The 12,318-nt window shown below is 31.5% G+C and overlaps 1 protein-coding gene across 1 annotated transcript; it reads left to right on the top strand.

The window, feature by feature from the left end:
* Positions 1-1,879: 1,879 nt before the first annotated feature.
* Positions 1,880-9,846, top strand: LOC134697020 (glutamate receptor-like). The gene is made up of 8 exons (XM_063559028.1): positions 1,880-2,033; positions 2,920-3,266; positions 4,001-4,199; positions 4,631-4,875; positions 6,387-6,498; positions 7,300-7,437; positions 8,667-8,780; positions 9,682-9,846. The coding sequence occupies exons 1-8, from the start codon at positions 1,932-1,934 to the stop codon at positions 9,754-9,756; spliced, it is 1,332 nt and encodes a 443-aa protein (XP_063415098.1). The 5' UTR covers positions 1,880-1,931; the 3' UTR covers positions 9,757-9,846.
* Positions 9,847-12,318: the final 2,472 nt, after the last annotated feature.

The raw sequence follows: 12,318 nt of genomic DNA, 5'->3' as shown, positions 1-12,318 counted from the left end.
GCGTCTGAGACAAATATAAAAAAAGAAGATGTTGGATTGCCAATGAGACAACTATCCACAAAAGATCAAAATGACACAAACTTTAACAACTATAGGTCACCGTACGGCCTTCAACAATGAGCAAAGCCCATACCGCATAGTCAGCTATAAAAAGCCCCGATAAGACAATGTAAAACAATTCAAAGGAGAAATCTAACGGCCTTATTTATGTAAAAAAATAAACGAAAAATAAATAATTTTTATGTAACACATAAACAAACGACAACCACTAAATTACAGGCTCCTGACTTGGGACAGGCACATACAAAAAATAATGTTGCAGGGTTAAGCATGTTAGCGGGATCCTAAACCCCCTAACCTGGGACAGTGGTATAACTTTACAACATAAGAACGAACTATAAAAATCAGTTGAAAAAGGCTTAACTCATCAGATGGACATCAATACAAGTCGACGTGGCCGGGTACTTATACATTCATACCTAAAAAGACACAATGAACAGACCTGAGAGTACTCGCAGTTATCTGACAGCTATTCTAAAAGAAAAAGCCTTCTCAATGTCTCTAAACCTCATACATTTTCTATAGTTATAGTTACAACTACCTACTAATAGTTTATTCTAATTATTTTTTTTATTTTTTTTTTGTTTTCTCCCCCTTTTTTATAGTTTAGACAGATTTAGACTTCATGATGTATACATCAAATAGCGTATTGGTGATAGTTGCTTATACAGAAGCTTTTGTTTTAGCTATACATGATGCACCAGTGATTCCCCTATTTATAAAAAAGAAGATGTGGTATGATTGTCAATGAGACAACTTTCCACAGGACATCAAAATGACACAGAAATTAACAACTATAGTCACCGTACGGCGTTCAATAACGAACAAAGCCTTGTTGGCTTTACGATGTTCGTATTTGTAGTTTGTAGACTTCTATTTGACTTTTTTTCATCTTTTCTACACCAATTTCATGGAAATATTAAAGATGTAAGTACCGATTATCAGGTTATCTGCATGTTGATAGCGTAAAATATCAGCTGCGAGACATAATATTAAGCTTTTTGTCGAGTGAGCGTAGCGAACGAGATCAAACAGCCTTTATATAATGTCAAGCAGCTGATATTTTACAATTTCAATATGCAGATAATCTGATAATCGATTTATCGGGCTATATTTGCGTGTTTCAGAAGTGTTTTCTTTGTTTCACCAGCACACAAAAGATGACTTGATAAGTTCGGGTCAAAGTTATTAACGTCGGTTCAAACATTATGACGTCGCTAATATGTCCGGGTCAAAGTTATTAAGGCCGGGTCAACGTATTTGACGTCACAAATACATGATACGGAATAATGCTAAGAGGTGAACAGAGTGATATAGACAGTGGGACGACCGATAAGTATAGATTATCGGGTTTTCTACACATTGATATCGTAAAATATCAGCCGCGAGCCACAATATGAACCTTTTTGGCGAGTGAGCGTATAGCGAACGAGCTAAAAAGTTTCATATTGTGTCGAGCGGCTGATATTTAACGATATCTATACGTAGAAAACCCGATTATCTATTTATCGTTTTATTAATGGTCTTGTTTCGTCTCCCTAAGACAGTTTTACGCTTGACGAAAGCAAGTTGATAACGTCTCCTCTCGCATTATGACGTCGCTGATAACTTCTCCTCTAACATTGTGACGTCGCTGATAATGCCTGGTCTCGTTTTGAAGTTTTGATACGAGAAATACTGAGCGACAGAGCAGAGTGATATAGGCGTAGGGAAGGACGATAAACACAATTATCAAAAATTACTGTATTTCATTTTTTCAGGAAGAACCATATGTAATGCATAATGAAATTGGACAACAAACAAACGCCATGTGTGGTAGGGAAAATTTTACAGGATATATAATAGACCTGATAGATGCGGTTGCGGCACATATGCAAATCAAATATAAATTATGCATTGCTAAAGATGAACAATATGGAAAGGAACTTGAAAATGGTACATGGAATGGAGTAATTGGAGAATTAGTGAGAGGGGTGAGTACATTTAACATCAACTCTTAGATCAAAGGGTCCAAAACGGTACAAATGTTACAGCACAAAAACGCAAATTTCGACAATTAATGCCAGTATTCGTGATACTCGAAGATAACATGTTTTGAAATTCACCAAAACCGTACAGAAACATTGACCAGCTTTTGTGAAATTGAGAATGGAAATGGGAAATTTATCAGAGCGACAACAACCCTACCAATGAGCAGAAAAGAGCCCGAGGTCATCAAGGGTTCTTCAACATAGCCGGAATATCCTGCTTCCGGAGGCGGCATTCAGCTGACCCCTCAACACAAATATGTGCAAATTCTTTGAAAATCGACTTCACACTAAACACGGAAAACTTAAAACGACAAGATGGTATAATTGAAAAATGGTAATAATATTGATTTTAAACGGTTTACGAAAAAACATCTTTGAAAACAAATCTATGATAAGGATTTCTAATAATAAAATACAACCTTAGTTACTCTTGGAATAAGTAATGAAACACATATGATGAAAACAAAATCATAATCCGTTATATGTCTTGTCATAACATGAATTACAGGCTGCTTGTGATATTGTCGTTAGGTAAGACTTGTACTGATAATATCCTGAAACAAAACAACTAGATATTAGTACAATGTAGTAGCAGTAGAAAATGTATTGTATTAGTACCATCTTTATAAACTTGAAGATGTTGCAGTAATTAAAATACATACAATTGACGACTTGCCGTTCTTCACAAAAAATGCAGATATGCGAATGTTCACTTAACGTGCATCGCAAAATCTTGTTGAATAATAATGTAAACCAAGCAGTCTGAGCTATAAGAAGTAAACAATCAGTATACAATATAAAGTTGTTTATGTTCTTTTTTCATATTTAGGAAGCTGATATAGCATTTGGGGCGATGACAATATCATCAGAGCGGGAACGCGTCGTCGATTTTACGAAACCTTTTATGAGTTTAGGCATCAGTATAATGATAAAGAAACCAGCCAACAAGAAAGCACACACCTTTTCATTTATGGACCCTTTGTCCTATGAAATTTGGATGTGTATTTTATTTGCCTACGTTGGAGTTAGTGTAGTGCTATTCCTTGTCAGTAGATTTAGTCCAACAGAGTGGCATATAGAAGACAACAGCACAATAAAAAATGCCTTTACAATATCTAATAGTTTATGGTATTCCCTTGGTGCTTTCATGCAACAGGGATGTGATATAAGTCCGAAGTAAGTTAAATAATGATAAATAGTGATAAATTGTGAAACAAGTCATCTAAATCATAATAAAATACAAACCATGTGTGTTGTACGTCAATATTTGTTTTACATTAAAAACTGACAACAAGATTTTCGAATAACTCTATCAGTTTATGGTCGAAATGTTGTATTTGCTACATAAAATTCGTACGTGGTGAATGTATAAAAAGTAGCCACAATTTGTAAAAAAAACTTAATTTCTTCTATTTTTTATTAACTCAAGATAAATTGAATTCGAAGGAAAACACATATTTCAGTGCCCTAACGAACACATATTACTGATGGAAAGACGTTAAGTAAGGAATTTCTATTAGACGAATGTCGAAATCATTTCTTTCATTAAAGCATTTATGAACTGCTCTGCTACAATTAAACATTTACAAAATGAACAGAGAAACTGATATTTTGAGATGAAATATAAGATGTTAAATCGACGAGTGAATTTAAAAAAGCTATATTTTTTAATGAGTTTCGAGTTTTATTCATTAATTGTTGGTTTTGCTAACGTCCAGTGACCAACTTTTTATGCATGTTCAGGACGATTCGAGTATGAGGGTACGAGTATAAGAATTTGACATAAGATATATCAATAACAACAACATAAGATAAACAAAAAACAGAATATGAATTGTACATTTGAATTTAGAGTTTGAAAGATTTCTAAGAAACTAAAAGATTTATTTTAACAGAGATCATTTTTGTAGATCGGTTTCTGGTCGAATTGTTGGTAGTGTATGGTGGTTTTTCACTTTGATCATTATATCATCTTATACTGCCAATTTAGCGGCTTTTCTCACAGTTGAACGAATGAACACACCTATTGATTCTGCAGAGGATTTAGCAAAACAAACACGAATTCAGTATGGAGTGTATGAAGGCGGAACCACCTATAATTTCTTTAAGGTAACTTATGCATCCTAATTTAAAAATGTAATGTATTCTGTTAAATTTGTTGAACATGTATTAAGAATAAAGGTATGTTTAAAGCATTTACCAGAAGCTACTATAAAGGCACTGTGTAATCCTGTAATTAAACTATGCATACTGTTGACTATCAATATGTAAAATGAATCCATTTTATAAATAATCTTACAATAATATTCACTGTTTAAATTAAAGTATGAAATCTAAGCACCAATTCCTAACTTCTTGAATCTAGATTCATACGCAATTTGGTTCAATATATAAAAGAAGACGTGTGATGATTACCACACTCATCGATTGTTGGTTTTCCTTATTCATTTAGAAACAGTTGTCCCAGAGTCACATACTAACATGATAATACAATTATGATGAGTCAAACAAATACTTTGAACAAGAGATTTGTCTTTCAGAAATCAAAGGTAGCAATTTATGAACGAATGTGGGCTTACATGTCATCTGCCCAAGATGTATTTGCAAAGACAACACGAGAAGGAGTGAAGAGGGTTCGCGATGAAAATGGGAAATATGCATATTTAATAGAATCGTCAACAAATGAATATATTAATACCAGAAAACCATGTGATACAATGAAGGTCGGAAGCAATCTAGATTCAAAGGGATACGGCATTGCAACCCCGATTGGATCTAATTTAAGGTATAACTATTATGTTGATAAAATATTCTTCTCCGTCTGTCTCAATTGTAACATTTTTTATGCCAACTTACTTTGTCAACCACAATGCCGGATTCAAGCAGATTTATAGGTCAACAATGTTTATGTTAAAAAAAACTGTTTTTGTTTTATTTGGTTTGTGTTTTGTTATTGTTATTTTTCTGTTTTATTCTGGTTTGTGTTTTGTAATTGTTATTTTGTACATTTATATTTTTCATTTGTTTATTTTTTCTTTTGTTTTTATTGTTCAATCATTTGTGAGTTTGACTGTCCCTTTGGTATCTTTCGTCCCTCTTTTTTGATTGTTTTGTTATTATATACAATAGCAGCGGATCATAACACAACTATCGTGTTGCTTTTGAGGGTAGCAAATTTATTTAAGATATATCTTCTTTCAGTTTATTCACCCAGAAGATGCACAGCAATCAAACCAGCAAGATTTAGAAAAAAATGCATGCATTCTTTCAAAAATAAAAATACTAATGTGAATAGTATATAGAAAAACACTCGTTAGCAAACTATACAAAAAAGCAATCTATGCTATATGATATAACGAATTTATCATATGAACTATTTATTAATCCACCATTTTCTACATTTGAAAATGCCTGTACCAAGTCAGGAATATGACAGTTCTTGTCCATTCGTTTTTGATGCGTTTTGTTTTTTGATTTTGCCATGTGATTATGGACTTTCCAAATTGGTTTCCCTCTGAGTTCAGTATTTTTGTGATTTTACTTTTTAATGCTTTTATTCAAGTTTTTTTACCCAATATTTCAATTTGAAAAATGTACAAATTATCTGTACTTGTTTATTATGTTTGTTTGCGTTATGGTTTTGACAATATGCTTATTCTAACCGCTAACTCAATATGCGACCATCATATCATATTTTATGCCCACATATCTTCAAACACAAATCTTCTTTTTTGCTTCGCATCACGATGCAAAGCTTTTATTTTCAGTCGATTTATACGCAATCTTGAAATACTCACATAAACATTCTGAATGCGTGTTTTATGATAGGGGCTGAGATACAGCAACAGTTACATGTATTAGTTTAAATGAGAAAAAAAAAGCATTTTAGACCTTTCATTTATCCGGATAACACATACAATGAAAAAAAAAATATGTGTATTTAAGTTTCTGAACAATGTCTACAAACATGAATTATCTGTATTTGATAACTTCTGTTAATCTAGGCACACTTTTAGAGAGACACATTCTGCGACATCCATTTTATATCAATCAATATCACATTTTCGATACAAAATCAACAAATACATGCACATATAAAACCTTACATGAAGTACAGAGTGACGCAGTTCACAGCTATGAAGAATGCTCAAACTTGTAACCCTATATTTCAATTTATTGCATTGTATCTCTTCGATACAAACACTCATTTTGGTCTCTTGTGGAGAGTTGTCTCATTCGCAATCATACCACATACTTTTTTTATAATGTTAGTATGATAATCATGTCAACTTGTAGAGACAGACTTACGCTTGCCGTTCTTAACTTGAGGGAAAGAGGACGTTTACAGTCATTGAAGAAAAAGTGGTGGGACGAGCGATCAGAATGCGGAGATGATGCCACTGTCTTGGTAAGCCACAAAATATTTACTAAGACATTATTCAACGTAAAAAAACATAGTCATGCTAATTTACCAGAGAGTAATGCATGAAGTTACGGTTTATTATTATATATTACGACTTAAAAGACAATTCATTAAGCACTTAGCATCGACAATGTGTGTTATGTTGACGTTACATGTGAACTATGTGGTAAATGTGGTAAATATTGTTCAATAAATAACGTAATTTGCTGTACAGTCCTGAATTCGATGTACATACATATGTCTTTATTGATCATACATCGACAGATAACATGATCACTGCCATACGCCAGTGAGGCTAAAGAAACATACTGGTTTTTTTTTGTAATCATATTTTCCATTTAGCATATAGTCCTTGCCGACCAATATTGCCTAGTTCTATATTTTTAATGCACCCTCCAAATGTTTCCATTGATGTTTGTAGTTTCAAACGTCAAATGATTTCGCTATAGATAAGATTTGTTTACCTACAAAATATATTTCAGGTATACACAAATGTATTGATCTTTGAGATACCATTTGGAGCTACGGTATATAATATACGACTTCGATGAAAATCACTCATTTAAATATTTCAGGTTCTTTGTTTTCAGTGTTCACTTTCTGCTCCAATTTCACTACCAAAAGCATTCACATTAAGTTCGCTCCATACACCTTGCAGCTTTATGTCAACAAAAAAAGTATCGGCAAATTTCGATGAGGAATATTCTTAAAAAAATCATGTACAGATAACTGATACATTTTAAATATAATAATTATGATTATTATGTTTACTTTTGTTTTTATAAGGATGGTAGCAATGCTGAGTTAAAATTGAATAATGTTGCTGGAATTTTCTACATTTTAATTGGTGGATTATGTTTGTCAGTAATCATTGCTGGATTCGAATTCCTATACAGGTCAATAGCTGAATCAAGAAAATCTCAGGTACGTTACAGTTATAGAGCTTTTGTCAGTTATAAAAGGAAAGTGTATATAAACAACAACAAACACAAACTTGTATTTATCAGCATCAAACTCTAATGTTTTTTAAGTTGCTGTCTTATTTTAGATGGTATCAGCTGTGATTATCGTGCAAATACACATGTTTTTTTTTATACCAGATTAATGTTCTTTTCATCTAATAAAAATGTTGTTCTATACAAAATTTAATTATGGTGCCATCTTGTCAGTGAACGATGTTTTTTTCTAATTCATGCTTGTTCTTGTGAAATTATTTGTTGTTAACATTAGAGATGATACTTAATTACTTTCAACATATCGACAATGAATTTCCATTTCAAGTTTATTAGTAAAATAATGAATGATAATGGAGAGATGAATTATAGTTAAATCGTAAATTTTAAAGATTTTAAGAATAAAGCAATTGTTAAATCAACACCAAGAAAACATAAAAAAGAAACATAAGCTACCATAAGTTTCGATTTAACTAGCAAATCGAAGCAAAATTTTACAACGGTCCTCAACTATAAAATCCTATCTATGCCACATGTAAAGCACGTAACCGAGCTTTGAATAAATTGATTATTGACTTACAAAGTTCCGTCATCAACACAATATCATTTTATTTGATCGACAAATGAAAATGAAAATAATGCGGTTGTTGACAAACAGAAACTTTAGAAGTGCAACAACAACAAACGCTAACTAACAGAAACTGTCTTTTTGGCAACACTCGCCTTAAGCTTGTTCCTGACTGAGTTTTAGGGCGAAAATGTTGTATTGAACCTTTGTGTATTGCTAGCCAAACTTCCCGAATATATGACAATGTAAATAAATATCGCTAAAATGAAAACAGTACGTAAGACTAGTGTATGACCGAATTCAAATAAAGCTAAGGAAGTATCGATCTTTTATAATGACAAGCACGAACCATACTGAAATGAAGTACTGAACAAAAAATGAGTTACTTTGAGATGGACACATCATTTATAAGAACTATTAGTCAGTGAGTTGTTTAGACATGGTATGGATATCCTTACCCATAGTTCAAAAAAAATTAATCATACGGTATTTTGTTGGGCCTTTATATTTATTTTAACAGTGACATTGTTTTCATCATGATAACAGAATATTTTTGCACTAGCATGAACAATGTACGTATGTTACTCAGCATGCTTGAGGTTATTAAATTATTTTTATTTGTTTATTTTCAGAAAACTTTTGGTACAATCGTTAGACAAAAAGCTCGCCTTTCTTTCAGAGGCTCTATAGATTCAACCAACCCTGAAGCTTCGACTCCTTTAAAAAGTTCAGGATCATTCGGAACTGTAAGTTTGCCTTTCTGTTCGGGTATTTTTATCCAAATCATATATATGTTTTTACGCTGTTAACTTGAACTTTTTTTAACAAAATAAATATCAATCATTGATTAGATGAGATAAAATGTGTGCTTATAGAATTTGATCTTTTACCCGAATATGAAAAACCTTGTCTGTGAAAGTATAACACAGCATTCTTGTTCAAATTACCTTATTAATTTGATCGTCCTGATATTCATGTGATATTTATAACTAACAACTAATATATTGTCATCATCAGCAATATTGCTTCAATTCTATATCACTGTTGCATAACATTGAAACACAAAGCAGAAATGTATTTACAACATGGTACAGAAGGAATATATTAACGGCAACATTATTAAGCACAAGAAGAAAGTTGATTAAAATTATCTGTATTTTATTATTTTACTTCAAGCAAAAAGCAAAAAGACTCTCCGAATTCTTTGCAAATAACTGATGCAATGTAATTGAACGATTTAATTTCTTTTTTATGTATACAAAACCACGTTATATTATTTTCTGTATGGAAGGTAATATAAAAGTATATAAAGTTGAATGAAATAGACATATATGATGGTTTTCTCTCCTTTTTACTTACTCTTGCAAATCACTTATTACCCCATGACACGCATTACGAATATTTCTTTGGTATTGATTGTTCCTTATTTTAAAACAAAACGATTAATATTTTGTGGTACCTCAAGCATCTCAAAATCAAAATGCAAGACAATTATTTGCGTAATTTGAATCAGAAATTCATGATTGAACTTATACCTAATGTTTATCAGTAACGTTTACTGGAGTGACGTAATTAACCATGTATCCCTTGTGTATTAAAGGCAAAAGTACATTTTCAATTGATACCAATTCTTACTTTTTTTTGTAGTATAAATATAATGGACCAACTCAATTACCTGGTTTTGACCCTTATGTCGACACCAATACCCATACAGAAGTATAACGTCAAATAAACGACAATTGTGGAGTTAGAGGCACTGGTGTTACTTGTGATACATTTTTCATACGTGCAGTTTAAAGACATTCTTTACATATGTACAGTTAAAGATATCTTAACATCGACGTTTTTACATGGTTTTGTATTTTGCAAATTGTTTCTAATGTATAAATGGATCAAATATGTATATTCGACGTATCATATAAAGTGGTGATTTTTCTAGTCATTTGTATATACTCCCAATGTGTGTGTTTAAGTGCAAAGCAATTATGTATTGTTCAAATTTCAAAACCTATTAACAATCTAACTACACATGAAATGAATTTTGTTTTCATACTAGAAAGACAGTTCTGTTGATGCACTTTTCGTTACTTTTATAACAATTATGATTTAGTTTAATATAAGTATATATGTGAGTGCGAATGTATACTAAAAGCACGGGCATTTGAAGCAGGAAAAATGCAACATTTAAGATCCTTAAGTTTTATATCTTGTTTTTTTTTCATTAATCAGACTAATTATTTAATACTTATAACTTCATTTTTTCCAAGGACTTTGCGAACATGATGTATATCAATATTTGTCTTTTATGTACCTGTGCTCTTTTTTGTAGAAGCTCGTGTCAGCATGAATGTTACATTTCATTTTGAAATGAAGGTTTCTTTAAGAATAACGGCAGATTGATGTTAGCTAATCAAAAATACATATATGTTATTATATTGTGTTGTGCTTGGTTTAGTTCCAAAGCATACTTGAATGAATCAAATATTCTTCTTATTACAAAACAAAACAAAAATATTCCGTCGTATACGATTTCAAAAACTTTTATTTTTATTTTACATTGAGTGTTTTTTATATCTAGAGTTGTATTGTAGTTATGTGTATATTGTTGTCATTATCATTGTCATATTTTATAATTCTCACGTATTTCTCGTATAAATTCTTACAACTCAGGACTGGTACAGTATGAATAAAAATGATACACAAAATAAATTACATACTTTATCACATTCAAAACTAAGCGATGTAATCGTTTTCTTGTCTTTATATTTTATAGAAGAATTGAAAGATATGCATAATATGTTGTACAGGAAAAAACAAAAGGTATTTTTAAAAAGTTTGCTATTCTAGTATTACCGTGACATGCTTTCACATTGAATTAATTGATTTCATACACACTGTGCTCATAGTCATTCTGCATCAAATACATTTCGAGTTATGACAATCGTGCAAATGTTTGTTTTGTTGTTTTTTTTAATTTAAAAATGATAAAGTACTCATGCACATGAACTAATTATTAAGTGCCGGCTGTTCTTGATAAGAATATGTATGACTATTTAATAATTTCAAAAACGAAAACAAAATCGATCCTATTTTGAAGATACCCTTATCCTTGGTAAGAATTTGTAGATCTTTTGCTTCTTTCTGTCTGGTAATTCGACAAAACTCGAGCTAACGTTTGGTGTTTGATTTTGCAATTTGATTAGGGACTTTCCGTTTTGAATGTTCCTCGGGGCTTGGTATCCTTGTGATTTTACTTTTTGAAAATGATGATACCAAATTCCGGAGTAATCTCCCTTTAATTGTTAATTTCTATTACATTCCAACCAATTTATATTATGAATTACCAGACCAGGAAAAGGGAAAGAATGTTATATTCGTGCCCATTATAAAATTTTAACATAAATTGGTGTTAAGTTGAGTGGGTTGTTGTTTATTGTGCTTTCACTGCTGCATAATTAACTGTTAGGCAGGTAGGCACTACAATTGTTTCATATAAACATCATACAATGTTCATAATTTACGATATCTTGCACATTAGATAGATTTCAGCATTCAACAATTTCATATTATTTTCAATTTTATCATGCCATAAAATTTAGTACATGCTTTTCGAATAAAAATGTCTGCACTGGAGTTGATTTAGTATAATTAAGTTGTTTCTTACCTACATCGTGTTAATTAAGAATTTATATATACATGATTCAGATATACATGTTAAACAGTTGGCTTTAGAAATCAAATGTCTCTCCATCTTTTCCTAACATAAATGTAACGTGTGCTAGCTGACAAATTGTAAGGGAAAGGTTCTATGTCAGGGAATAAAATCAACAACGTCGTCTTTCTATTTGCAGGAGAATAATATGACTATTCCAGGTCCGTTACCCCATGAGATTTTATGAAATGGTATTGAATTTAAATCTGTTTTTAACGATCTTATATACAATACAACGATTGTATAAGAATAACACGAATGTAAAATATGAGATGATTTTTATTGATAGGTTGTATGTTTACAATTTTAAACAATATATAGTTTGATTTTCGTCGTAAATTAATTGTATTAAGATGTCTGCATTTATTTCAAACACGATATCCTTCATCCTGGTGATGTATGTATTATTTCAGTATTACATAAAATGTGTTAGCTCAAACGTAAAATACTTACAAACACACATACCCTATTGCTCCATTAATCCTGCTGGCTTTGTAGTACAAATAGGGTAACTTATTTATCCATCTTAACACTTCTTCAAGTTCTGTTGTGGCACGATATCCCTTTAGAGC

This window comes from Mytilus trossulus, chromosome 14 (genome assembly GCF_036588685.1).
Source record: "Mytilus trossulus isolate FHL-02 chromosome 14, PNRI_Mtr1.1.1.hap1, whole genome shotgun sequence".
Lineage (NCBI taxonomy): Eukaryota > Metazoa > Mollusca > Bivalvia > Mytilida > Mytilidae > Mytilus > Mytilus trossulus.
Note: the sequence above shows the minus strand (reverse complement) of the source record. Positions and strands in the feature narration are given on the sequence as shown.